Raw genomic sequence first — 27,885 nt, 5'->3', positions numbered from 1 at the left:
AGCAGTTAGTGGATGCGTAAAAAGATAGGAAGGATTGAGCTGGGAGAGGAATACAGAGATAGAGGTGCGGGACAGTGTGGAGAGGGGGGAGGCAACATGCCAGCGCCCTGCTGCTCAGCAGGGGAGTCACGCCCCCCGGCCCGTCGGATGATGTCATGCCAGGGGACGGTCTCCTCCAGCCGTGATCGAATCAGCAGCCATTAGTTAGGTTAACCCCAACCCTTAGCCATTACAGAGATTGAAGGAGCTCTCGGACAGCCACTAAGCCATCGATTTATGAAGGGGTAGGGGGGAGTGTGGGGGGGAGGGGCCGTCTTATCTCCCCCCCATCTCTTCCGTGAGATGCGGGGGAGAGCGATGGTGTGATTGGGATTGTATGTGTGTATGCGTGTGGACTATAATACAATTAGCTTCCACATGACATGGGAACAAGACGTGGGGTTAGGGGAGGGGCTGGGCTGTTGCGGTAAAACAAAGAGAGAGGATTGGGTAAGTGAGAGAGAGGCGAGTCTGTGCCAGGAAAGAGGGGAGGGAAGTGGGCAATCGAGCGAGACAGGAGAGAGAGAGAAACAACTGAAACAAACCGCCGGCCTGAAATTCTGACTTTCATCTGTAATTAACCTATGGATATAATCTTCACAAGCCTGTTTTACTTTTCCTTGTCCCATTGCACCATTCTCATTCTTCTTTCCTCGTCTACATTTCATTCTCCTCAACCGTTTTATGTTGCTGTCTCTCTCTTTCTCTTTCTGTGCTCCTTCGCCTAAATACAGTGGTAAACTTCCATTGTACAATGCCAAAAACACTAATAAATCTCACAAACAGGTCTGCCCCCTGGTGGTGATATGTGGTAATGTCAGTCTTCACTGAAATGATCAGGTTTAGAAGGATTATCATGTTATAAAAACAATCTCCATTTGAATTGTTTCACTATTTATTCATAATCTCTCTCTCTAATTCTCTATTATTTTTCAGGCGTTCACATTCTGATTGCTGTTGGCTCAGTGATGATGGTTGTTGGGTTCCTTGGTTGCTATGGTGCCATCCAGGAGTCCCAGTGTCTTCTAGGAACGGTGAGTCTCTGTTGTGTCACTGGGGTGTACTGAGAGTTGCACTTCTAATGATCGTGTGGTCAACTCCACTTTTAATGTTCGTGTGGTCAACTCCACTTCTAATGATCGTGTGGTCAACTCCACTTTTAATGATCGTGTGGTCAACTCCACTTTTAATGTTGTGTGGTCAACTCCACTTCTAATGATCGTGTGGTCAACTCCACTTCTAATGATCGTGTGGTCAACTATACTTCTATTGGTTGTGTGGTCTTCTTCACTTCTAATGGTTGTGTGGTCTTCTTCACTTCGAATGGTTGTGTGGTCAACTCCACTTCTAATAGATTTTTATTACTCTTAGTTCTTTGCTTGCCTGGTCATCCTTTTCGCCTGTGAGGTAGCTGCTGGAATCTGGGGCTTCATGCATAGAGATACGGTAAGAAGAAGATACTTCTTCTTGGAAAACAACATGCACATAAGTTCCCAGCCCCTCACATCAACCTCTCAAACGGGCATACCCACATAAACGTCCAAGTGTGAGTTGTATCGGCCTAACCGGATCAGTTAAGCTCTCACCTAACCCTAGCACTTCTGTGTCAGATTTCCAAAGAGATGGTCAACTTCTACGACTCGGTGTTTGAGAAAGCGGTGTCGGAGTCCAATTTTGAGCCCGACAGGAAGCAGGCTGCTGCGTCCGTGCTGAAAGTCTTTCACGAGACGGTATGGGTCCCACACGCGCGCACGCACACACACACACACACACACACACACTCACAGAAGGACACACACACACATACACAGACATGTCTGGAATTGAATAATATGGGTCTTTTTGTTGTAGCTGGATTGCTGTGGAAAGGGAGGTACTTCCCTGTCAAGTATCCTGACCAAGGGATTGTCTACGTTGGGACTCACTGATCTCTGCCCTAAGTCAGCTGCAAGAATGGAGGTAACAACTGACGCCCTAACCCACTGGAGAAACAAGCCTTTAGAGTCTAAGTCCGTAACTGTTGATAGTGAACACTATAGTGGAAACTTAACCTTGGGTCTCAATCTTGCAGAACTGTCACACCAAGATCAACGACCTGTTCTCTGACAAGATCTATCTCATCGGCATCGCAGCCCTGGTGGTGGCTGTTATCATGGTGCGTATTGGGATAGATAGACAGATGGATGGATGTCAGTATCAACAGATAGACAGACGTATGCATTGACAGTTGGAGGGATAGATAGATCAAGAGATGGGATAAGGAGATGCGGGAGAAACTTAGGATTTCAGATCAGCCCGATTATGTGTTTCGTGCACACAGAGACTAGAGAATACCCACCCCTGAATCATGGCTTTCGTGTTGTTTCCCTCTCCCTCTCCTCCACCGTCTCTCTCTCTCTCTCTCTCTCTCTCTCTCTCTCTCAGATCTTTGAGATGATCTTCAGCATGGTCCTCTGCTGTGGCATCCGCAACAGCCCGGTCTACTAAGAGCAGGAGGGAGGGGGGACGGGACGGGGGGACACCACAAGCCCACGACTGAAGGAGAACCTCTTCTGTCCTTTCTTTTTTACAGCCTGTCACATTCACATGTACTTGCTTGCCAAATCAGTCAGTCCTACGAAGATAAAAGCGAAATCTGATTTTTTATTGTTACTGTCATCAGTCACAGATGCTGTTTATATTTGACTAACGCTAGTCTACACACCAACACACACGCACACATAAACACACACACACACACACAAACCTTGCACTTACATGCATGCGCACATCTACACACACATCCTGACCAGTACGGTCCATCTCGAATGAATAGATGATCAAAATATGAGAAATTGCTTCTTTCCATACAATTGTATTCTGCTGGCTTATTCAAATGTATCTGTATAAACTGTATATATTATTAGCTGTGCAGTAGGACTGTCTAGCATGAGTGTTGTGCTGAATCCTGTACTCTCTGCTTGTCTGCCAACAACCACTAAGGACCAGTGAAAGGATGATGGTGATGTAGCACCATGCCAGAGGATCTGAACTAACCGAAGCCATAGAGAGGTCTCTCCTAGACTCCCTGCCTTATAGTGTGTCCATCGTTCGTTGTGTGTTATCCTGTCTTAACTCTTCGTGACTGTACACTAACTATCAGTATGGGGTTTGATTCCACTATACAGTTTACTAATAGGCTATTTTATAATTCTCCCTCCTTTATACGGACCCCATGTCTCATACCGGCCACTTTGCATAGCAGTTTCTTTGATTTCCTCCAGGTCTATTTAACCTCTGATGAGATGCTCTGTTGGCTTTGGCTGCTAGCATGATGTAATGAGACCTGGGCGCGATGCCTTCTGCTGAACCCGACGTTTTCTGTCTCCACCACCAGAGGGCGCTCTTGGCTACGGCCATGGCTCCTCGTAGGGGGACAGTGGGTAGAGCCAATCAACAAGCTGATCCTGGATCAGTCTTATGTTTCTCAACTGATGCTTTGACAAACCGACCTTTAGTCTGTGGCCAGGGGCAACTTCATTCCAGACCTCTTTTCCTATCTGTTCACTGGCCTTCAGAAAGAGGCCATGCTCAGTGGGTCACGCGTGATACGCACGCACTCACACACATACATACACACACATACACACACAAACACACACAGAGAGAGAGATTCCCACTTATGCACATACATATTTACTGTATCATGAAGTGTAATCCTAAATACTGTCAGTCTTTCTTCACCAACAGATTACCACGCCTTGGTATCCTGTTATTTCTATGCTGTTAAGCGGTCAAGTGTCTTGTAACATGTACAGCTATACTCTTCTACTAATGACTTATGTAAAGACAGTGTAAGCCTTTATCTGTTGTTTGGTACGTTGTCAAGGGAAACAGCTGGGGATTTCAGTGGCAGTGTTCTGAAGTCAGTTGAGTTTGAAAACGAGAACCATGTGTGCTGGAGAGCATACCAGCGGCAGAGTGTGTGCTGAGCGGGGCTGAGGGTGGATTGATAAGAAAGACGAGGGCCAGCTAAACCAGCAGAGCTCTGGTCTGGTGCTGTAGTCTATGTCACTGCCTTACCGAGACTCACTAGCTCACCGCCACTCAAATCTGGGCCTTTTCTCTCCTGTTTTAGACTTCGGTTTGGTTTGTTGCCCAAATATTAAGGGATTAAATGTATTTTACAAATAACAGAATGTCTCAGACCTTTGTATTCTTCCAATCAGGGGTGGGATCTTATCTTATTTGACAAAATCTTTGATGTTGGCTTGTAAAGAAATCCCAGCACTACACAGCAACACTTGCTGATCTCCCTCTATCTACAGTTTAAATCGGTGGAGGGAGTAGGCAGTTTAAATGATGTCGGTCCTCACAGATGGGGTCATACTCATCTCTCTCAACACGGTACTACTGCCTGCGCTCACAGTATAGACGTGTGTTGTCCTGCTGGGTGCTCACTAAGCCCCTACACTGTGGTCGTCTCTACGATCCCTTCCATCAGGAATCTGGCCGGACTGCTCACAGCTTCATATAACCACTTGGCATGAGGCTGTCTCCTCACGCCTCTCATGACCCTCTCCAGCCCCGGACCCTCCCCTGCCCCGGACCCTCTACAGCTCCGGACCCTCCCCTGCCCCGGATCCTTTCCATCCCCAGACCCTCTCCAACCCCTAACCCTTTCCAGCCCCGGACCCTCTCCAGCCCCAGAGCTCCGGACTCCAGAGCTCCCACTCTCACTTCATTGACCATAGACAATATAATCCAGATGAGCCTTTAAAATGTTGTTGGGAATGCTTTTGAAGCTCTGTATCTCGTGTGTGTTTGTGTGTCTCTGTTGCATGTGTGTGTGTGTATAGAGAAGGTGGACATGTGTTACATGTTTGTGGTTATATCTGTGCCACATGTTTTCATTTTGGAGATACTTCTGGATGTTATTTGCCTTCTGGGGTGTGGCAGGCAATTGACAATGACTGATTTACAGTCTCTGTGACAACTGACTTGGGTGCGTGGGTGTATGTGTGTGTGCACATGTGTGTGAACGCAGGTGTGGGTTGGTATCGTCGCCATCTGAACAGCAAACAGTGAAATCAACTAGAGCACTGTCAGACGTTTTCTTCGAGTGGATCTCAACAGTCAGCATCCAGGGATGTTGTTGACAGTCGTCAGCATTAACCCTTGTGTTATCTTCGGGTCATTCTGACCCATCAGTCATTGTGACCCACCGTCGTATTGTGACAAATTTACCTCATACAAAAACAAAGTGAAGCATTTTCTTTTAACTGTCGGGCTGTCTCAGACCCCCCACATTGGAATGGTTAAAAGAAAATAATTTGTTTTTGTATTGGGTAAAATTGGGTAAACACAACGATGGTTCGTTATGAACCTTTGGGTCATGTGACCCGAAGGCAGCACGAGGGTTAAAGCACCGTAAGATGGGTCTACCAAACAAGATGCCCCCAAGCCAAAATGCACATTCTCTTGGATGAACAGGGTGCAAACTTTCATACAATGGTGCCAGCAACCACGTGTCAAATGCTTTGGATTCTGGACTAAACACTGCTCCGTGTTTCCAGAATTCGGATTGGTAGGGACTGGTCTGCTTCACACATGAGTTCTGGTTGACATATCTCAGTCAAGGCGGGATGATGTGTAAACGCCCTGTGAGCTCATATGAGATACATTTACCGTCCACTAGCTACACTTCAGCACAGACTTGTGCAACTCAATGAATAGAAACTTTTGATTGGGTGTTTAGGAAATGAAGGCGGACACTAATTCAGACAAACTGAGGAGTAGTAGTTGGTGTTTCCAAGTAAGCGTTGGCGACCCGGGTATGAGTCTTGCATTCACCGAATTAAACAACACTACAACGGGAGGGGAACTCCGCCTACAAACGCTGGCCAGACACTCCCATTCGATGGAAAGGGTTTCTCAGACCTAGCGGAACGAGATGAGATAGAGACGGCCACTGATCAGACCTCAGCTATAATGCCCCTGGCGTCATCCAGGCCCTGGGCGTAATTGAGAAGGAATTACAAAACATAACAGAGAAGGAATTCTTGTGAATATTTTCGCCTCCGCTTTTGTTTGTTATTCTTTAGTTGTTTATTTCACAATGAGTGCAGTCATGGCCTCCGAGGGCTGCTTTATGTCCGCTTTACTGCCCAACACCCAGGTAACCGCTTATGCAGTCCCCAGCGACGCACAGCTCAGATCCGATGGGAAATTAATTGACGGAGTCGCGAAGGCCAAGAGAGTCCAACAGCAAGTCCAGATGCGTCTTGCCCAGAGGTCCTCCTCACTGTCGCGGCTGAATGGATTGCACTGCGCCTCTGCAGGTGAGTGGTTTATGTCTGTTCACTAACTTTTGCAAAGTTAAACACCTCTCCCACAAAGTAAAAATAAATAAATAAAATAGGCTACTATGATTGTTCGATGTCTACTCTTACTTATTTGTTATCAAGGAAACCTAAAACTTTCCTCGGTTAATTTGTAAGCGAACAATAGGGTACACAAAACTGTCACAAAAGTATTAATAGACAATCGAACTTGAATTTAAGACAATCGAACCTGAACATTGTAACATTCCAGTTGTTCAGGTCTTTGGAAGTGTTTATCAGTAGGCCATGGTTTATTCTGAACTGGGTTCTGTGCTGGGGCTGGAACTGGCAAGCAGCTAGGCTGTGTGACAGTCTGAACTAAACTCGACGGGGTTAGGTGAACATTATGGCCTAGGTTAGACTGGGACTAGAGCAAGAGCTGGAGCTATAGGATTAGTTTGGCTGTGTGTCACTAGCGTGAGATATTGTAGCCAGATGATGTCTCTGGATGAATACAATGTTCTCCAACACATAAATCACTTGACTCCCTCTTGTTTTACAACAAGAAGCCAGCAAAAATGTTGGTTTGGAAAGTGAAACTGTTGATTATGGTCATAAACTTTAATTAAGGAGAGCTCATGATTGAAAACACATGTATCTCTTTGCTTCTGAGGAGCCTAAATACACAGTATTTAGACCTAGTCAACATTTTCTGGACTTTGTATCCTTTATTTTGGAAAGGTTTATCTATGAGTGTACCTGAAAAGTTAGAAACCGAGTCTGGATAATGAAAACATCGTCTCAAATAACTGACATCACCTTGCGATACCAGCAGACTGTTGTCATGGTGAAAGGGCCAACACACTTTGAGAGGACTACAAAAGTGCTGTTCCTGAAATTGGGCCAGAGTGCCGTTGGCCAACAGGAAATGAGAAGGATTAAACTGTTACCATGAACAGGCTGACCAGTCATAGGCTTGTCAGACTGATCGACAGAAGATAGACAGCTGGCATTCATTGACCGACGACTGTCACATTAGACCGCTGACACAGTATGAGCAGAGTATGCAAGATCCAGCCAGCTGAGCAGTATTGGTAGCCTCATGTTCCCTGTGTGTCTGTTATAGGGACTGGCCTCCCCTCTGAACCTATGACCTGGCACATTCGCTCTGTTTAGTGTCAGTGCTCAGGCATGCAACTTCCACTTGCGTGCACACACACAGACCACACACACCTACACTCCTTACCCCCGCCCCCCCCCCCTCCCCCAAGAGTCACACACACTTGCACATCCTCCCTTAACTCACTCAAACACTCTATCCTTTCACACACTACGTAATACACACTCCCCCGTATCTTTCTTTCTGCGGTATACTCTCACACTCCATCATCCTGAAACACATTAAATGTTACATCACATTTCTAGGAATCCTCCCTATTTTGAGCAACCCTTTGAGGCCCAGTTTCACATGGATTAAGCTGAATCTTAAGTAAGAGAAAAATTCTGAAGATGAAATGAAGATTTTAGTTCAAGAATAGGCTGAATCCATGTCTGCAACGGCCTGAATGTCCCCATTGGTCTCATCTCCAACTCAACCTGTGTCTGGTCAGGTCTGGTCAGGTCTGGTCAGGTCAGGTCAGGTCAGGTCTGGGGTGGTCTACTCTGGTCTGGTGTGGCCTGACTCACTTTGTCCTGTTGGTTGTGAGTGTTGTTTTGTCCTTGTTTCCTCACGTAGGCCCCAGCATCTCGTCTGCCAGCTGGAAGCCCAGCCCTCCTGCTCGCAGCGCCGGCTTCAGCTCCGCCTCTCTGGGATACTCAGGGAGCCGCACCATGGCGGTGAGTATGACCTCATATCCTGTCCAGATACCTTATCTCATCCCTCGTTCTATGCCCTCCCGAAATAGAAATATGTTTTTGTTAGCCACCAACTCGATACATTCATGTTTGTTGAACATTTAAACATCCCCCAAATGAAACCTGAAACCAGATTTATGTTGTCTGAACATTGAGCGAGGGTGAGAAGCTAGTTGTTCCAAAGTGACACACTTCACAGCCCCCTCCCTAGGAAGCACATCCATGCAGTATTTCACAGTGAGACACTCTGCTGCGAGGCCCCACCAGAGGAATCTGGCCTTCTGTATTGTGTCCATAAATCTTCAGACCACAAGGCTATATTGTCTGCCAGCCAAACCTGCCTGCCTGCCTGCCCTCCTGCCTGCCTGCCTGCCTGCCCTCCTGCCTGCCTGCCTGCCTGCCTGCCTGCCTGCCTGCCCTGCCTGCCTGCCTGCCTGCCTGCCTGCCCTGCCTGCCTGCTCCTCCTGCCTGCCTGCCTGCCTGCCTGCCTGCCTGCCCTCCTGCCTGCCTGCCTGCCTGCCCTCCTGCCAGCCTGCCCTCCTGCCTGCCCTCCTGCCTGCCTGCCTGCCCTCCTGCCTGCCTGCCCTCCTGCCTGCCTGCCTGCCTGCCTGCCTGCCTGCCTGCCATCCTGCTTGCCTGCCTGCCATCCTGCCTGCCATCCTGCTTGCCAGCCTGCCTGCATGCCTGCCTGTCTATTTGCCCGCCAGCCTTCCTATCTGTCTGTGTCTGTCTGTTTGTCTGCCTGTATACCTGCCTGCCTGTCTGTCTGTCTGTTGTTCTGAACCTGACCCTGTCATGTTCTGCAGGTTCCGGTGATGTCTCACTATTCTGGTGGCTTCTCATCGCGCTCAGCAGTGGAGAGCAGCACCAGGTACAGAACCAGCCAGTCAGCAGCCAGCACCACCTACCCCCACCTCTCTGATGTCACCAGGGGGGGTTACCACGGTGGGTACCCGGGCGGTTACCATGACGGTTACCATACCAACCAGACCAGAGCCAGATCCAGATCTCTGTGCCAGGCCCACCAGGAAATGGCACCCCCTGATTGGCTGGTACACCAGGAAGTGGCTGCGGCCCCTCCCACCATGCAACGCTCTCTCAACGGAACTCTGGCGCGTGGGGGCGCGGCTGCCGCTGGGTGGAGGGAGGAGGAGCTGTCCTACCAGCACTCCTTCAAAGGCCCCTCCCATCGCACCATCAGCCGCATCACCAACAGGCAGGCGGGGGGCGGTGTGTTGGGCGCGGCGGCGCAGCAGGTGTCGCTGGGCGTGGGGAGCGTGTCGGGGTCGTCGATGAGGCGGGCGCCTTCCCTCCACAGCATGAGGAGTGTGGGGAAGGGCGTCGACCTGCAGGACGCCGGCTCCTGCCACAGCAACGACAAGATGGGAGGGTGAAAGACGCAGATCTGTACACACATCGACCACTCACACAGCAGACGCTGGTGGCGTTACGGACTGGAATTTGGTTTGTGTGTCTAAATATGTGTGTGTGTGTGTGTGTAGGGTCCAAGGTCTGGACATGGCCACTGCGGTCAGCTACATCTCTTCGTCAGACACGGCGCTCCAGGCCCTGGGAGCTGCCTACATACAGCACCAGTGTTACCATAGCAACGATGCCAAGAACCAGGTTGGTACCAACTCATATCAAATGACAAATCATAAAACATCCTTCGGCAAATTCAGTATAATTGAATGTATTACAGCAGTATATGGCAAATAGCCATTTTCTCACCATGGCTGAAATAAGTGTCTCCCCATTGCTGTCCTTGACTGCTCTGTCTCCAGGTGCGTGTCCTGGGAGCAGTGCCAGCTTTAGTGCAGCTCTTCACCAGCGAAAGCCAGGAAGTCCAACGTTTTGCCACCGGTGCCACAAGGAACCTCATTTATGAGAACATGGACAACAAGACAGCTCTGATGGAAGCTGGCGGAATCTCCGCCCTGGTCAGTGCTTTGAGAGAACCGGACGAGGAACTTCGCAAGAACATCACTGGTAAAAGGACCATTAGTGGTTGTGGTAAAGGACAGGTGCTAAAGTGTTTAACTACAGACAGGGAGCAACATGAGGACAGAGTTAGAGCTATAGAAATCTCTGCCAATAGAGCTGGCAGAGCTGGCATTTTGGCCTGAAGCACTTGGGACTGTTTTCGACTGTCTGCTTCACTGAGCAAACTAGCCTTGGAATTCCTGACCACAGAGCACACAGCCCCTCTCCCAGCCCCGCTGCTCTGACACTCACACTGCTCCACCCCCCCGCACCGCACTCCTGTTCTCTGGTTTTGTCACTCACTCTCACTCTCTCTCTTTGTTTCTCTCTCTCTATCTATCTCTCTCTCTCTCTTTCGCCCCTCTCTATTTCTTCCCACTCTCTCTCTCTCTCTCTCTCTCTCTCTCTCTCTCTCTCTCTCTCTCTCTCTCTCTCTCTCTCTCTCTCTCTCCTTCTTTGTCTGTCTCTCTCTCTCTCTCTCTCTCTCTCTCCTTCTTTGTCTGTCTGTCTCTCTCTCTCTCTCTCTCTCTCTCTCTCCTTCTTTGTCTGTCTCTCTCTCTCTCTCTCTCCCTCTCCTTCTTTATTTCTCTCTCTCTCTCTCTCTCTCTCTCTCTCTCTCTCTTTGTCTGTCTCTCTCTCTCTCTCTCTCTCTCTCTCTCTCTCTTCCCCTCTCCTTCTTTGTCTCTCTCTCTCTCTCTCTCTCTCTCTCTCTCTCTCCTTCTTTGTCTCCCCCTCTCTCCCTCCCTCTTCGTCCCCCCCTCTGTCCCACGGTCTCCCTTCCAAATCTCCCTCTGTACTTTCCCCAAATTGACCCAAGGTATTCTGTGGAACCTGTCTTCTAAAGACAGCCTGAAGGAGAAGCTGACCAGAGAGACGCTGTCTGAGTTGACAGAGAGTGTCTTAGTGCCTCTGTGTCACCCTGGAGACTCTGGACACCTCAGTCACAGTCCCTCCGAGGCAGACATCTTCTACAACACCACTGGCTGCCTCAGGTCAGGCACTAGGACACCACACAAGACATATTTACACATATCAAAAATAAAATAAAAAAAACCTTATTGCCCCCAGGAATTTGTTCTGCACCAAGAGCTTAAAAACAGAGGATACATTCAACACTGCAGACAGGACAGCACAGTGGACATAACACAATTATTAAAAAGCACAGCGAGACAATAAATGCAAGAATAAAAAAATACAACTGAAGGCATTGCAGGAATAACTTAAGAATGTCAGCAGGTCCAGTACAATGTAATCTTAGCTATTACCAACACAGCGTGTGTTTACGTGTTTGTGTGTGTGTGTCTATAACATGTGAGCAGGAACCTGAGCTCGGTGAGCCAACGTAGCCGGCAGCAGATGAGGGAGACCAGAGGCCTGCTGGACTCTCTGGTGGCTCATGTCCAGTATGCCGTCCAAGAGGAAAAGGTGGATGACAAGGTACCAACACCTTCTCACTGTCCCTAACCCAGCTCCTAGTTCCTCTCACCCCAGTCTGGCCCAGCACCGTCCATGTTCCGGCTCTAAAACTGGGACTCTTTGAAACATTGACACGAGTTCTTGTGGTTGAAGGATGATTCCACTGATAGAAAACACTCAAATCAACTCATGTGTTCCCATGGCAAAAACTACAATAAATAAAATGCGGAAGCCTGTTGCTGTTACTGCTGTTTTGCTTCCTGATGTGCTTTTAATGTGTGTATATATGTTCAGCGCTGTACACAAGTTGTGTCACGGAGGACCATAAACGTTTTCTAAGTCTGGTCATTTGCATGTTTTGCATGTCCGTGTTCAAGTGTTATTACTGCTTTGCATGGGAATCGGTTGTGGAATAAACAGAGAATAAACGTACAGAATCTTCTCTCTTCCCTTTCCCTCCCTATCTCTCTCTCTCTCTCTCTCCCACCTCTCCCATGATGTCAACAGGGGGTGGAGAACGTGGTGTGTGTTCTCAGGAACCTGTCCTATCAGCTCTACAGAGAGATGTCTCCATCCACTCTGCTGCGACTGGAGGGGCCGACCAGGGGCGGGAACACCAAGGACAGCCTCCCCATTGGCTGTTTCACCCCCCAGAGCAAGAAGGCCAAAGAGGTGGGTATGGTTTCCACAGAGCTAACCACAAGGGGCTATCATGTTACCCTGATAAACCCGAGGGAGAGTCACATTACAATAGGGCCACACTGAAACCACAGGCAGACAATGGAAAATGGAGGGAAGGCTCTAATGGTATATCCTGTCCTTGTATGGAACCATACCTTGATCTAAACGCAACGCTCTCTCACTTCCCTCTCATGTTCTTTCCACCTCCTGCCTGCTTATCCCTCTTCTTTCTCCTTCCTCCCTCCATTCTTCTCTCTTCCCCATCCTTCTATCCCTCCCTCCCTCCCTCCCTCCCTCCCTCCCTCCCTCCCTCCCTCCCTCCCTCCCTCTCTCTCTCTCTCTCTCTCTCTCTCTCTCTCTCTCTCTCTCTCTCTCTCTCTCTCTCTCTCTCTCTCTCTCTCTCTCTCGCTCCCCTCCGTCCCGTAGCGTCGCAACCAGGAGCTGTCTGCCCTGGCCGAGGTGGTGAAAGCTCCGCGGGGGTCGGAGTGGCTGTGGCACCCCCAGGTGGTGAGGCTGTACCACAGCGTGCTGCAGAGGTGCGAGAGCAACTCCAACACGCGCGAGGCAGCAACCGGAGCGCTGCAGAACATCACGACAGGAGACACCAGGGTACACCGCTCGTCCTCTCCTACACCTCCGCTAGGGCCCGCCGGGGGTTAAAGGTTATCAGGGGAGGGCTTCGGGGTGGTGTGATAGAGTGGAAGGGGGTTGGAAGGGGGTAGAATTCAGCTCAAGAGGATCGTCGATTAGTTCGTGGATGTTCCGGGTGCATCACACCCTCTCTCCAACACCTCGACTTGGTCCTGCAGGGGTTAAAGGTCACCGGGGGGAGGGGGGGGGGCTTCGGGTGATATGATAGAGTGGACGGGTTCAGAGTAGGTAGATCTATTCAGTTCATGATGATCGTTGATTATTTATGTTCCCACTGTGCCTGGCCACGACTGTAATTCGATACTGTGGTTTGGAGATGGTGCAGATGTAACAGGATTCATTCTGTGTTTGACAGGGTTTTATCGAGGAATCATTTACCAATGCATTAAAGGACTAACGACTACTCTATTTCGTAGACGTTAGACACATTCGTCCAACCCATTCTTACTGAGGGACTTCATGAATAAGATCTGATGATATGATCTGTTTTCCCTTTGTTTTCACTGCAAGCAGACCAGACACACTGTGCTAGACTTAAAAGGAGAAAGACAAGCCACACAGCTCTAGGAAGATACATGGATTTAAATGGTCGTGTCCCTCAATATTTATTGGTACTGTGTCACCCCTCAACACACACCGGCAGGATAGAAGTAAACAAGTGCACAGACCTTACATGGATGACAAAGAGAACAGTCACCAATACATATAGAGAGTGTTGAGGACCAGTGGACACAGTGATGAGAACATCTCCTCCGTCTGTGCTAGTGGGCGAGTGTGTTAGCGGGCGTGGTGCTGGACCAGGAGAGGATGCTGCCTCTGCTGTTGGATCTCCTGCAGACCAAGAGTGAACTGGAGCTCCGCCCACTCACCGGCCTGCTGAGGAACCTGGCGCGTCACTGTCGCAGCAAGGACAACATGGGTGGGGCTGCACGCTACGCTAACGCACTCCAATCCATACCACCACTCTAGTACCACTACTGAAGTATTATCCGATGCCTCCATAAGTGGCACACTGTGGCCGCTGCCACAGTAAGAACCATATGACTGTGCGGCACTTACCATAGTAAAACCACCTCATGTACGAACCTGCCTGTTGTTGTTATCGATACCAAGTGTTTGCCCTCTCCCTGTAGCTACCAAGGCAGTGCGGGTGCTGGTGGGCTGTTTGCCCAGCGATGGCCACCAGAAAGAGCCCTCCAGCGATGTGGTTGTCAACATCTGTGGCACGCTCAACAGCTTGGTGGCTGGAACCTCGCTGGCGGCCAGGGACATCTGCTACTTTGACGGTCTGCCCAAACTGGTGGCCATTAAGAAGTCCCACGACAACAGGTAGCTCTGATCACACTGGATGGCTGTCTCCGATGTAATGACATGATTGGGTAGCCGTCTGAGATGTAATGACATAATGTGCTCTGGATTGGTCCTCTCCTATTTTCCCTCGTTAGTGACCATATCATGTGACTTTTAACTATCCAATGACAGCCCTGGGAGGTTGAAAGCAGCAGGCGCTGCCTCCACAGTCCTCAGCAACATGTTTCAGTACAACAAGCTGCACAGAGACTACAAACAGGTGAGGCTGGGGAGGAGAAACAAACACCACACACCAGGACGCAGATTAGTCGTTCTACAATTGCTAATAGTCTGCTTGCCCGTCAAAATCAGCACAGATGATGCAGAGTAGGACAGCAGGCTCTCTTTGTTATCACATGACTGTTAGTTTTCTTTCGCCTTCCTCTCTCCACCCCCCCTGCTCTCTCTGCATGTGTGTGCCAACCCCCCATTGTTCCCCTTCCCTCCACCACTCCCTGCATGCCTTTGATATCCCTCTCTGGGTCTGGTCCCACTCTTAAGCGGTTCATGATTACATTCTACTGGGAGGGGAAGTACAGTTACTCAGCTAGTACATCCTCCCTGCTTCTGTTAGTCTTTCTAATGTTTTTTTTTTTGTATCTCTCGTTTTTCCGTCCTGTGTTTTACAGAAGGGCTTTACGAGGAGTGACTTCATGGACACATTGCTCTAGAGCAGCCACGGTGCAGGGGTGTGGTCAGTCCGCGGGGGTGTGGTCAGTCTGGAAGGACTGCAGTGTTGCAGCCATGAGGAGGAGGAGCTATTTCTGATGCAGCCATGGTGACAGATGGGCTGCAGAGGACAGCTGGGATGCCTTTTTAATTCAGAACAGTGTTGGACTTTATTTGTCTTTTTCTGACTCATGATTATTTGTTGAAGTTTTATTTGATGAAACTTGTTTCAAGATGTGTGTGAGTGTGTAAGGGAGACAAATTAGTCAGTTAAAAAAAATATCAACTAACTGTTGCCAGTGTGTGACTACAATCAATGGAAATGTACTAGCTTAAACGGCTCATATAAACTGCACTATAACTGTAGACAAACTTGCTCAAATCTTTTAATTAAAAAATTAATTAATCTAAGCTGGTCTAACACACTCCAAAAGAAGGATTTCTTTGAGGAGGGGAAGTGGTCTGTAGTTTCCGGAAAATACACTTTTTTGAAAAACATCTGTTTCTCATCAGACAACATTTATGTAGGAATCTGCCGCACATCCCAGAGTGCACTGAACCATTATGGAGGTCAGCAGAGGAAGAGGGGGCGTCTCCATGGGAACGGCCAACCTCGCAAAGGAGGGAGTGAGTGAAGGAATGCAGACACGGGAGTTGGCTTGGCTTTATCTCCTCTGGGATCAGCCAGAGGTCAGCCAGGGATCAGCACTGCTGGGGGGTGAGAGGTTCACCAGACCTCTCAAGAGGTATCAGAACAAAAACACACACACACACACAAATTGTAGGAATTGTGGTTTTACAAAGGACACCCACCATATCTTAGTAGGCATGTTTAAAAAGTATTAGTTGAACAAACTCAAAAATACTGACTGAATGCTATACATAGAGCATGCTGCCCTCTTGTGGCAAAACAGTGACACATAACAGGGCCATCTCGTGCAAAAGGTTGGACAGTTATTTGAGAGCTAATTTGAAAGTCCTGAACAATCTTGTTTGATCTCTCCGCCTCGCTTTCTGTCGTGACACTTGACCAAAAGTCCACAGAGCACAGGGACACACATGGATTGAGGTTTTCAATGAACCTTTATTTAGCCAAATGAGGAGTGATATGGAAGATGACATTTCATACTCCTCGGGAGGAAAACAAAGATCAGAAGCACAACACACTGGCTCTGTAGACGAACATAGCAATGGAGCACAACGCATTACAATAATGTCCCTGATGTTTAACATACAGCAAACATCCAAATTAAATAACAAAGTAATACAATATGCGCAAACCGCAAAAGGCACAACATTTTAGCATTTGCTAAGTTAAATGACTGTCCTGAATTGAATGTACTGTACAGTTAATAAAATATTAATATACTTCACACTTTACTTTCCATTGGCAGTAGGGATCTACTAAGAGATGTCTTAGAACATGTAAACAGGAACTTGAGAAGAAGACTGTAAGACAGTGAGTTAATAAAGATCCTTTTAACCCGTATTCCGTTGTGTTAATGTGTACATATATACTGAATCATACCAACCAAGGGATACCAAATGTTTATCCACCAGTTTAAAAATGCTCCCAGTGGAAGGAGTACCATATCTCGCAGTGCTATTTGGATATCTGTCATTACAATTCAAATTTAGGTATTGTGTATCAGGTGTTCACATTCTTATTGGTGACCAAGCAGGCCTTAACAGCAGTAGTTACACTTCTGTTGATTGCCGGCGATGCATATTTCTGTAAACCAAACACATGTACAAACATTAAGACGAGTCACAGGTTGACACCAATCGTACAGACGCTGTTCCCATGCCAGCAAGGACACAGCGTTATCGTTGCGGTTACCGTAACTCCGCCTTGAGCCGGTCCAGTTTGTCCTCCAGACGGCTGTTATTGACGGCCATGGGCACGTCTGGCACGAACCAGGCTGCGATGAACTTGCACATCACCACCACATGCTGGACACAGACAGAACACACTGCTCATGTCGGGGCTGGGGGGAGAGACTTGCCCGCTGGACGGTTAGACAGCGAGTCAGTGACATACCTCGAACAGGACGATGAACATGAAGCGGATGGCCATGATGAGCCAGAACTGAGGGGTCAGGCTGTAGTCTCCGTCGTTGCGGTAGTCTTTATAACTGGGAACATGCAGAACATCCGCTTTCATCATCATCATCATCATCATCATCATCACCACCCTTAGTATGATAATACACCCCCCCCCCCCCCACACACACACACACTAATTGTGTGTCCTTAACACCAGTACAGCTTCCCCTAGTCTACCAGACACCCCACCTGCACTGTGTGACATTGAAGCCACTGTGTGTGATGAGCTGACTGGGCCGGAAGGCCTGGCGCACGAGGGGGTCGCTCATGTACGCTGTGGACAGCGTGTCGTTGATGTAGCCCGCCAGGCAGCTACGGGGAGGTGCAAAAACATGGAGGCGTCAGCGTTTGAGGACATCGAGGCGCCCTGAGGTTTGGGGTGGCCCGTCCTTCCTCCACGACAACAGGGAGACGGGCACGCGCTAGACAGAATCATTCGTAGAAACTTTGTAGACGGGTGAAGGAGAACTCACTGTTGGGTCGTGTCTGTGCCGTTGGCACACGGGCCGTAGTGGTAGCGGTAGACCAGGCGAGGGATGAAGTCAGAGGAGATGCCAATCACCACACCGTTGGCGATGACAGCCAGAACTCCAATGGCCTGCAGAATCAAAGTCCAAACACCTGGGGAGACCGCACACCTGAGGTCAACACTAGCCCAGGGTAGAAAGTGTCTAACCACAACTCCAACGACAGCCGGGCACCCAATACTTCCCAGAACCTCGCTTAACACACCAGAACGGAAAAAAAACATTATCTTGTGAGAGGATAGAAAATTCCCCACAAGGGCGAAAGGCAAATGAACTGAATCCATCTCTGCGATTCAGTCAACGAAGGCAGGTAAGAATGGCAGCGAGGATGTTCCAACAATCTGGGAACGTCGATTTCTCGACGCCAACTCACCGATGTCGTTTGTCTTCTTGGGAATGAGCCGCCGTTCCAGGCTGACCATCTTGATGGCATCCAGACGGATCTCGAAGATGTTGTTTATGAGAGCCAACAGAGGTGCCAGGGGGAACGCCGCCACGAAGAGGGTCGTGAAGCTGAACTGGATTACTACAGGAGAGGAGCACCACGGGATGGACACAAGAACTCACCCTGTACACACAACTCAGCAGCTCCATCATCATCATCCTCCTCGTCATGTGTGACCGACAGAACATACCCATCTCCAAGAACTCGTTGAAGAGGCTGAAAGCGTTCACGTCGTTCAGTTGATAGTTCCGCAGCCAATCCCGCAGCTTGCAGTTGTCGCACGGTTCGACACTGCCCTCCTCGTCGCGACATGTCTTCCTGTAGCAGTGGCCGCACTTCCTCTGCAGCTTCTTGCCGGTGGTCCTCCTGAAGAACCTCTTCAGCCAGCTAGACGACAAGAGGGACTGGTTAGCAAGTCGCTAACAGCACCCCGCCATGATGGTTGGAAGTCTACTCGGAAGCCTGCGTCCGTTGAGAGGGCCCGTGCACTTACGGCCCGGTGAACTCAAAGATGTTGTTGAGTGTCTGTTTGAGAACCATGATGATGGCCATCTGAATGAAGAGGTCGGTCAGACAGCCACTCGGGTGACACTGTGAGGAGACCAGAGAAGAAGCAGTTGAGAGGGTTCTTGTTCTGACTAAACAGGATCTGGACATGCTAGTCTCGCTAGTCCCTCTCACCTCCTCCAGTCTCCACTTCCCAGCGATGCGTACATAGTGGCCGGGATAACCATTCATCCTGTTGGGATTCAACTATCTGGTGAGGCTTACTTGGAATGTAAAAAAAAAATGGCCGTTAACCACACACACATTGCACAGTACCTTCCCAGGAAGAACGCCACATAGATGAGCGAGGAGAAGAGAGTGAAGAACTGGAAGGTAAACATCTTGACGGTGAAGCTTCTCTCCAAGGCAGCAAAGGAGCGAGTCTTCTCTGCAGGGGTCCAAAACGCACAGTCTGAGTACATGGTGTCGAGGCCGAGGGATGCTGGGGCAATGTCCCCTCCCACTTACCTATCTCACATAGCTTGAACGCCACATACTTGTTGACCTGTATGGATAAAGAGAGGGAGTTCAGGAGCAACTCAAATGATCAGCTGACCAGATACGCTCGAGACTGACCCACAGGGTCGGCGGATGGGACTCATTTTACCCGTGTCATGACTTGGATGGTGATGTAATGCAGCACTGCTCCCAGCATCACAGCCACAGTGCTGGAGTGGTCTCTCAGAAATCCCCAGTTGGCCTCCGCCATGTTTACCGCTGCCACCACTCTGAACACCACCAGGGCATGGGTCAGGCCGATTATCAACACCAACTGCAGACAAGGCACACACACACACACACAAGGCCACTCATGCATGAGCACAAACGCACATTAACAAACATAACACACCAATGCAAACAGGCACAGGCTCACCGTTGCTGTCACGAGCAGCATAACCACAGCACTGCGCAGGTACGAGTGCCCGTACTGTCTAGGGCGGTTTCTCGGATCGTTCACGATCTCCAGAATCAGCTCCTCCTACAAAGAAGAGCTGGAACGGTTAACGGTTGATTGACATGACCTTAGAATGCCCTTCGTTCAACCGAAGAGTTCCATCACAAAAAGAGTAGTGGGTCCATTTGGAACAAAGTACCTCCTCCTCACACCAATCAAAGACTTTCCATTTGGACACATACTTGGCCCGGTGTCTCTTCCAAAGCTCCAGGAAGAGGGTAGCTGAGAAAACAGCCGACACAGTCAACACACAGCTGGATGGGCGACACTGCTAAACACACAGAGAACTCCACGGACATGCGCGTGTACCCGGGCAGACAGACGAGACTAACAGAAACCTTACCCCAGACCGCCATGAACATGGCAAACGCCACGGTGCCTTCGTTATCGAACAGGTGGCTCACCTGCAAATAGAATACATTTTTTGGGGGCGGGGACACTGGAGAAGAGAGAAGAGCGCAGCAGAGCAGGAGCAGCACAACTCACCTTGGCGTAGGTGCACGTGTCTTTGAGCTGCCAAACCTTACACCTATTGTCACAGCTTGGGCACATGAGGGTGTTCGACTCACAGACTTCCTTTCTGCAATGCAGAGGATAACGGTCGTAAAATAACAGTGGCGGGAACAGTTGGTACACAGGTCTGCCAGCAGGAGGCCGACTGGAAACAGGGCTCACATGAGAGGGCTGGTGTTGAAGAAGGCCAGGCCGTAAAGGAACACCACTACGCCCAACACAGCCGCTGGCACAAGCATCCAGGTGTACCACCCCAACCACAGGTAGTACAGGCCTACCTTCTCCCCAAAGTAATCCCTGCAGAGACACATACACACACACACACACACACACACACAGTCAGAGAGGTTGTTGACAAAGGCTACTGTGTTAAGAGTGGGGATGGAGGTTTAGGTTTAGGCCAGGAGTAAGTAATGAAGGTGGCTGTAACTCACCGTATTAGAGTGACGGGCTGGCCGACAAACACCCCTGAGAACCTGGCCCACCTTTTCTTCAGCTCTTTTTGCTTCTTCCTCTAGACACAGGAAGAGCTTGAGATCAGCGTGGATGCCTCGTTCTCCCTGTCGCTCGCACTTATGAGAGATTCGGAATACCACCTCACCAAATGGCAAATACATTCGAAAAGACAAATGGGGATCCGAACCTCGTGGAGGCAGAACATGGTAGCAAACACATCCTTCTTCATCAGTTCTTCCAGGTCCTCTGGACACAGTCCACGGTGTTCATTAGTGCAGGGTTATGATGGGTTCAAATTGAGGTCAGAGAGAAACAGAACACCATGTCATAAGATAAAGCAGAGGACATACACCTGCAAGACAAAGGACTGCCAGGTCCACATCACTCACCTCCTGTGTTGATGTAGGTATGATACAGGGTGTAGTGCACCACTCGGATCCTGACGCACTCAGAGACAGGAAGTACAGTGTTAATTGTCACCGAAATTGGGGTTACAGAGTAGAGGAGCGAGATTAGTTTCACTAGTACTGCACCTTGTGGCCTGAGGGGTGGTCCCTGTCTGGTCTCCACTCCAGTTACAGGCGTCGGACACCTTCAGGAGGTACTTGTACTTATCAAACACCTCCTTGGAGGCGCGCAGCCCGTAGAACACTTTGTCAGCGTGAATAATTTTCTAGGACACATAAGACCCAGACAGATGTGAGATTTGAGGAGAAGAAAGTCTGGCATTTAGGTTAATTAACAGTATTTCAATGAATACTGTGTATAGATCAAAGAACGCCCCCTGGTGTTCAGCTAGGGTAAGGCATCATGGTTACTCTGGGTTTGTGGTGAAGTTGAGGACAAACGCAGGGTTCGAATCCGGGTTGTTAGAGTTTGTGATGACAAACAGACTCACTGTGACCATTATGCTTTTCTTCTTCAGGCATTCTAAGAAAGCAGTCTGTTTCAGGAGCCGCTGGTCCAGGGGGTCCTCCACCAGGTCAGCAACCAGGACATAGTCAAAGGACTTCTGGGTGGGCTTAGAGATACGAGGGAGGTTGTCTATAAGGTACTGGGGTACAATACAGCCAGCGAGTTATATCCATGATCCCACCCATACATTACTGACTGAAGAAGACTTTACCAACACACTTTCCTGACCAGAACTTTACCCAACCCTGACTTGGTAGACTATGGCCCAGTTTTCCAGACATGGTTTAAATCTATAGTCCCAGACTTTGAACGTTTTCAATGGAATTTTTCTTTAACTTTTGGACTAGACTTAATCCATGTCTGGGGAAACTGGGTCAATAAATATCACAGTCTGATAAGGTGACACATAAATGGCCACGTCTGTATACTTTCAAACGATGTAAATGCTTGGTTTACAGATAAGAGTTTTTACTGCTTGGCGTCATCTCTTACCAAACATGGTAACAGTGGATCGGTGCAGTTGACAGAGTCATACTGGTGCTTCTCCTGCATCTCAAAGCCATCCTGCAATTCACAAACACAGGCATGCTTATCCACAACTGCAGACCATAACTTTCGTGGTCTCCTGCCCCAAACCTGAAACACACGTACTCCGTGTTATAGCACCCAACCAGACAACGGCAAACCCACACACAATGGAGAAGCTAAATTTGATAGAGGGCCACTAAACAGGTCCTCATTTCAAGTTTATGTTGTCCTCCAACAGTGACTGCAGGTCTTGACTTGCCCCGTTGAGGAAAACTATCCTAAAGATTTAGGAGCCTTAAGAAATTAGGAGTTCAGCACCTTATCTTAATTCGTAGCCTACGTACCAGTAGGCCTATCTAGATATACTTAATATGCCGTGAGCAAAATGTGAGCAACGTCCACATTTATATTCTGAAAGTTACGTTTCGGTTCTTGTGTACAAATATCTTAGTTAGGGTGTGTCACAACAGACTTTCAAACTATACTATTAAATGCTTCCAAGAATTGAATAACACTTGCTCTACTGGGAAGAGAACCTGCTTCGCAACAGTGGATAAACTTACTGTCGCGGTGCATACTTGCCGCGCCAATAAACAAAGTGTGAAAACCGCCAACAGCATTTTGGCTTCTAGTGTTCAGGTGGCAAGTATAGTTCATCATGCGTGCGTGCGTGCGTGCGTCCCCCCCCCCCCCCCCCCCTCAACTGAGATAATCCACTAAATCTGAACAGTTACAGTAAAAGAACGTGGAAATGCGAAGTAAGCTACAGCCAGGCAAACTAGCAGTATCTAAAACGACGAAAAATGTTCAACAATTTACCATGATCTCAGGGTCCTACCTCAGGGTCCTTGAAGAACATGCCGCGTTGAAGGTAAATTAACTTCAGAAGCTAATGGGGGTTTAAAAAAAGACACCAGCAAACGGAGAGGTTAAGTTCTCACTTGTCTACAAACATCCAACGCGTTCTCTTTCATGGCTCAGAGTACAGTGAACCCACTGTTGTCAGGATCACGAAACCTGTTCACATCCAGTAATTCCACTTCCGCGTTTATACGGGTATCATGACCCACGTTCAGGTGGCTAGTACAGGTATGCCATTTTCGTCATCCGCATCTCTGAAAAATGCTAATTAACCACACCCACTACTTCCACAGTCTAAAAAGGTTTCGAATTGGCGACGCACGGTGGCCAAAATAAAATACTCTTGAAAGACAAAAGGAAAAACAATGGATCAGATATTTATTTAACCCCGTGTGTCCTGTCTGTGCAAGCACACTGACTACATTGAAATAGTTAAGCAACAACGTTAAATCGGAAGGAGCATTTGACTATCACTGTCAACAATACCACTAGCAGGACTGATACATGTTACCAGTCTTCACTAAGGACTACAGTACACATTTTACATCAAAGTGGATACAGTCAGGTGGCCCTAATAGTCTTTTAACATGAAAAAAACTGCTGGCATAAGCCTCTAGCAGAAGTAAGGTGATGGAAGCACAACACTGCACATGTTGAAGGGTCAGAAGTGGGAAATGTTGTTAGGGAAGCCAAGATTGGGGGGCATTCTGTACTTTCTCAGTCCTCATCCGCCTTTGAGCTTTTGCGGAAGTTCTTGCGGTTGATCTTCTTGAAGCTGGCAAAACCAAGGCTGGGCTTCTCCATCTCCTCCTTCAGCGTCCCTGGGTCTTCTTCCTGCTGTGGCCTCTTCCTCTTCCTCTCTGTTTCTTTCAGACAATGGGAGAAAGCTGCCCCCTCCTCCACATCCTCATCTTCCCCTTCCTCCTCTTCATCCAGATCGGGGTGTTTGAAACCCGTGCTCCTTTCTCTGGCTCCATCTTTAGACATGTCCCCTGCGTCCTCTTTCTGAGCGTGGCTAGGCCTGGAGAACACTATCTTATGCTGGGAACTGCTGTTTTGGCCCTGGTTGAACGTGGGTACGAAAGTCTCTTCGGGACCACAGACCTTTGAGCTGTTCTTTCTTTGCTGAAGGCTGTGTATGTACTGCTGGGCCACAGTACTATTTTGGCGGTCGCTGGTCTCAGGTATGTCCTCCAGGCTATAGCGTGTCCAGCGCTCCGGGTGCAACAGGTAGTCAGGCACTCCTCTACCGCTCTTTCCCCCTCGAGGGACTGGTGGTGGGGGTGGGGAGGGACGAGCAAATACCCCATCCCTGAGGTGATCCTCCAGGCCCAGCCCGGAGACCCTGTCCTTTCCTAGTGGCCCAGTGGGTCTTTCCTGACTCAGCCCTGTTGTTTTCTCCTGGCCCAGCCCAGCAGCTTTCTCCAGGCAGTCAAAAATGCTCTTGGTACGGCTAGAGAAGCTGGAACTGCCACCTCTTAAACTGAAGGCTGGTTCTGTGGGTCTGACGGAGGGCTGCCTCGGTCCCAGATCCCCGGGCTCTTCATCAGCGGACGAGGAGGAGAGGTCTTCTACCTCCGGGTCAAAGGGCAGGGTAGGCTCATCTGGGTCCGAGTCGCTCAGGGAGAGGTCATCTGGGATTTTGATGACGTCACTGTTTGCCAGCGTATTGGAGGGGGCTTCTCCTTGGTCCTCTCGTTCACACATGCTCTCTGGAGCTTCTGAAATCCGTCAGGGTCGAGAACCTAGAAATGTAAGAAAGATAAAACATTTAATGGGAAATGTAATTGTAATGTCTGCACCTGTTTTGAGACAGTTCAAACTTTTAACACACGTTAAAAGCATGTGTAAACTACAAAAATGTCCAAAGATCCTTGACCTTGATAAGAGTTAGATGCAGCTCCCCTACAGGACTCTCTCTCAGTATGGGTCACTAGTCGCTGTCCTTCCAACCTGTAAACACACAGACACATTAGGAGGCTGCAGACAGGGGTGTTTGTTCACAGTAAGTGTTTTAATGTAGGTATCTTATATACGGTTGGGTAGGGCAAACTGTTACCACATGTGGCAATGTTTGTGGGGGTATCTTACTGGGCTTGGAGACTCACAGGTTGTGTAAGGTGGACAATTTGCTGCTGAGTTCAGATAGGAGGGCAGCGTCTGCCATTGTGTGATGGCCAACCCCAAAGTGAATAGGTGAAGCCTCTACCTGGCAACATACATGACGAATAGTCACACCTTTGTCCGTATTATTAGACAATAACACAATTATGCCACGCTCTTTCTAGGTCAGATGGACATTTTCTACGTTTGGCTCTTTCTAACATACCACTTCTCATAATAATCTTACTGATATAGCACGCTAACCGAACTAGCCTAGCTGGTACTAGCGTGGTACAGTAAGTGTTCACAGGGAGACAATTTAATTAAAGATAGTTAGCGAAGCGATTAACATTACAAACTGCGACATTTGCATTGCTGTTAAATTAATATAGTTGGCTTGATAACCTACTCACTTACACACACTGTCTACGTTTACCTTACCGTTGGCGCTCTGAGCTGACAAATCTGCTTCGGTAGCTACTGTGTGGAGCTAACTCTGTCTACTCTGCGCATGGTCAGATAACACCAATTCGTTTCTATGCCGCCGCCTGCAGTGCAGGAGTGTAGGTGCAGACACCTATCTAGCTAACTAGCAAGCATAGTATATTCCTATCTTTTTTTGGCATGCCTGTTTTGATAAATATACTATATTTTGGAAGGGTACAAAAACGACATTGCAGACTGTAGCCCTATATATTGCTGACTGGCCCTTTGTGCCAAACCGTACGGTAACACTTGTCAGACAACGTAGAGCTGAGCAGTTGTAGCGTCTGACTAGTCAGCTACAGTACAAAGCAGAAGCGTCAGGGTAGCTAGCTAGCTAGGCAGGTCTTAAAATCTAACTAAAACAATCAGGTCACACTCATCTGGTATCTTTTCCAAAATGTCTTATGCAAACGCAAGAAATGAACCGACCCAAGCCCACCAGTCACCCAGTCACGAAAATGAAAAAGGTCCAGGTATGTTGTTGTTGTTGTTGCTAGCGAAAGCATTTTTATCGAATGAAAAGTGACTACTAGTAGGCCGATAATCTTTCCAGTTTGACATTGCATTACTTTTTATCAAAAAGCCCAGACTGGTTTTACAGGAAGGTAGCTTGACAGTAATTTAGTTTTCAATGTTCACGAAGTGTTCTTATTTCATCATAAGAGCCGAAGAGGTTGCACTGTTCCATCTATGGCTGCAGGCGAGTGTACACGGATACAGACTCGCTGAGCAACCATGTCCAGGATCACCACATCCACAGCCAGTCCCTCCCTGGTGAGCTCTATCATCTCAGGTTTTAAAGAAATAAGAGGCTTTCAGAATATAGTTTCATCGCTCAATTAAAGTACATCCATGTAAAGCCCTACAGTAAATTTGACAGCATACATTTGATGGCATTTGATGAAACACTGCAAGCGAGGATGAGTTGTGCTGATCACTTGACACTAAATATAATTCAACACTCTTCTGTCCTTTTCGTCCAACAGGCAAAACTTTTCATTGTTCTTCCCCTGGTTGCAATGGCTCCTTTTCCAGCATGCAAGACCTAATGAAGCACACGAGGAACCACCACAAACCAAACATTTACTTTCAGTAAGTCTGCTTGTACAGTCTCCTGCACATAGTGAGTGGGGTTTGATGGTTCTATACATCGTACTCACTTAGTCTGCTTTATAGTGTTGTTATTGCTGGTACAGTATCTAACCGGTTTATCTTTCTGCTTCTATAGGTGTGAGAGTTGTCGTTCCAAGCTACGCACCTACCCAGCTCTCTTGAAACACCTCCACACCTGTTCTAAGGTGGCCAAAGGAAAGATAGGGAAGACTGCTGAACAGTCCAGCCATGACCAGTTACTTGGCCCGAACACTCCCTCTGACATTCTCCCCAGCCCTAACCCAAATCCTAGTACATCTCCCATGGACACGGACTCCTCTAATGCTCACCAACAACGGGAGTCAGGTACAGCTCCACATCTGCTACCCTCCCAACTGCAACTCCCCAAAAAGTGCTCTCTTCTGGCACCATCTTCCACATGTTTCCCGCGTGCTGATTCCCAGTTGCAGGCTCAGTCCCAGTCTCAACCTCAGACCCAGAGCCAAGTCCAGGACCAGACACCCAACACAGACAACCCAGAGCAGCCAGAGGACCAGGCTCCTCCTCAGATGCAGCAGCAAGCAGAGCCGAGCGTGCAGGACCTCCCTGCTCTGACAAGCTCCTCTCAGACATCTCCTGGGTCCAACGCTGTGTGGAGAAAGAACCAAGGTGATCTTGTCGAATCAGTCTGTCAGTATCACAATACAATTCTCTTGTCATCAGGTGTTTGCACATCTGCTATGGAGCTCCCCTCTACCACCAATAGGAATGTACTTTTCTGGTATTTGGGTATTCTTCTAACTATCATACGCTCTTCTCACAGGCACGTCCTTCAACAGCCGCATTGTCTGGGAACACAGTAGGGGGCGCTACACGTGCGTGCAGTGTGGCCAATCCTCTGAAAGCCGCCAGGAGATGACAGCTCACATTGAAATCAATCACAAGAGTCCAAGCCTATACACTCAATAGTAAAATGGGTACTCGTTGGTCTGTGTTGTTTTGTTCATTTGATGGCAGAGTAGTCCCTGCCCTCCAACTGCACTCTACTGGGATAGATTGATGATAAAATGGGACAAATTATTTCCCTCACTTCCACAGACTTCTCACTGGGGTTTTCACCTCACAAAACCCTACAGATCCTGAATGGTATTCTGGCAATCTGATGTTTTTCTCTTCTTTCATGAAGCAACGATGACATCTGGTGGTATATTCCAACTATTCAAGCGCTTGAGTGTCTTATGCGGTATTCCTTATGCATAATACTGAGAATGGAAAAACAATTTCTAATTCACAATTTGTAACACCTTGTAATAAAAATAAAGTTTGTTTTAAATAAATGTTTTGCCTCAGTACTGTTTGGTTGACATAACGTGATCATTGACCACCAGGCAGATCGTCAATATTGCC

The 27,885-nt window shown here is 48.5% G+C and overlaps 5 protein-coding genes across 13 annotated transcripts; 3 read left to right on the top strand and 2 right to left on the bottom strand.

The window, feature by feature from the left end:
* Positions 1-975: 975 nt before the first annotated feature.
* On the top strand, positions 976-4,205 carry LOC134028543 (CD81 antigen-like). The gene is made up of 6 exons (XM_062472165.1): positions 976-1,073; positions 1,411-1,485; positions 1,650-1,769; positions 1,891-1,998; positions 2,111-2,194; positions 2,464-4,205. Exons 1-6 carry the CDS (start codon positions 1,008-1,010, stop codon positions 2,524-2,526), a joined length of 516 nt encoding a protein of 171 aa, XP_062328149.1. The 5' UTR covers positions 976-1,007; the 3' UTR covers positions 2,527-4,205.
* Positions 4,206-5,838: 1,633 nt separating this feature from the next.
* pkp3b (plakophilin 3b) lies at positions 5,839-16,491 on the top strand. Its single transcript, XM_062472155.1, has 13 exons — positions 5,839-6,359; positions 8,077-8,177; positions 9,002-9,585; positions 9,698-9,821; positions 9,980-10,184; positions 10,996-11,170; positions 11,498-11,615; positions 12,102-12,266; positions 12,702-12,884; positions 13,692-13,845; positions 14,060-14,255; positions 14,409-14,496; positions 14,906-16,491. Exons 1-13 carry the CDS (start codon positions 6,137-6,139, stop codon positions 14,945-14,947), a joined length of 2,358 nt encoding a protein of 785 aa, XP_062328139.1. The 5' UTR covers positions 5,839-6,136; the 3' UTR covers positions 14,948-16,491.
* On the bottom strand, positions 16,010-22,994 carry ano9b (anoctamin 9b). Of its 2 annotated transcripts, none has more exons than XM_062472157.1 (25): positions 22,934-22,994; positions 22,756-22,825; positions 21,901-21,972; positions 21,392-21,514; positions 21,027-21,166; positions 20,883-20,932; positions 20,681-20,739; positions 20,472-20,551; positions 20,200-20,334; positions 20,011-20,104; positions 19,868-19,928; positions 19,664-19,746; positions 19,444-19,548; positions 19,177-19,341; positions 19,038-19,074; positions 18,846-18,957; positions 18,705-18,762; positions 18,517-18,614; positions 18,214-18,410; positions 17,952-18,104; positions 17,525-17,672; positions 17,241-17,363; positions 16,987-17,080; positions 16,786-16,898; positions 16,010-16,677 (listed from the first exon to the last, which is right to left on the bottom strand). In XM_062472157.1, the coding sequence occupies exons 2-25, from the start codon at positions 22,756-22,758 to the stop codon at positions 16,644-16,646; spliced, it is 2,337 nt and encodes a 778-aa protein (XP_062328141.1). In that variant the 5' UTR covers positions 22,759-22,825; positions 22,934-22,994; the 3' UTR covers positions 16,010-16,643. The 2 variants fall into 2 exon arrangements, with proteins under 2 accessions (XP_062328141.1, XP_062328140.1); XM_062472156.1 differs by having other exon boundaries at positions 22,775-22,825; positions 22,934-22,952.
* Positions 22,995-23,158: 164 nt separating this feature from the next.
* On the bottom strand, positions 23,159-25,481 carry tssc4 (tumor suppressing subtransferable candidate 4). 8 transcript variants are annotated; one of them, XM_062471273.1, is made up of 4 exons: positions 25,342-25,481; positions 24,889-25,006; positions 24,651-24,750; positions 23,159-24,518 (listed from the first exon to the last, which is right to left on the bottom strand). In XM_062471273.1, exon 4 carries the CDS (start codon positions 24,502-24,504, stop codon positions 23,515-23,517), a length of 990 nt encoding a protein of 329 aa, XP_062327257.1. In that variant the 5' UTR covers positions 24,505-24,518; positions 24,651-24,750; positions 24,889-25,006; positions 25,342-25,481; the 3' UTR covers positions 23,159-23,514. The 8 variants fall into 8 exon arrangements, with proteins under 8 accessions (XP_062327257.1, XP_062327260.1, XP_062327261.1 ...); XM_062471276.1 differs by having other exon boundaries at positions 23,159-24,542; positions 24,677-24,750; XM_062471277.1 differs by having other exon boundaries at positions 24,906-25,006.
* On the top strand, positions 25,429-27,783 carry znf414 (zinc finger protein 414). Its single transcript, XM_062471281.1, has 5 exons — positions 25,429-25,859; positions 26,050-26,160; positions 26,373-26,478; positions 26,615-27,147; positions 27,302-27,783. The coding sequence occupies exons 1-5, from the start codon at positions 25,784-25,786 to the stop codon at positions 27,445-27,447; spliced, it is 972 nt and encodes a 323-aa protein (XP_062327265.1). The 5' UTR covers positions 25,429-25,783; the 3' UTR covers positions 27,448-27,783.
* Positions 27,784-27,885: the final 102 nt, after the last annotated feature.

This window comes from Osmerus eperlanus, chromosome 10 (genome assembly GCF_963692335.1).
Source record: "Osmerus eperlanus chromosome 10, fOsmEpe2.1, whole genome shotgun sequence".
Classification (NCBI taxonomy): Eukaryota; Metazoa; Chordata; class Actinopteri; order Osmeriformes; family Osmeridae; genus Osmerus; species Osmerus eperlanus.
The sequence above is the reverse complement of the archived record's forward strand: the minus strand, read 5'-3'. Positions and strand labels throughout refer to the sequence as shown.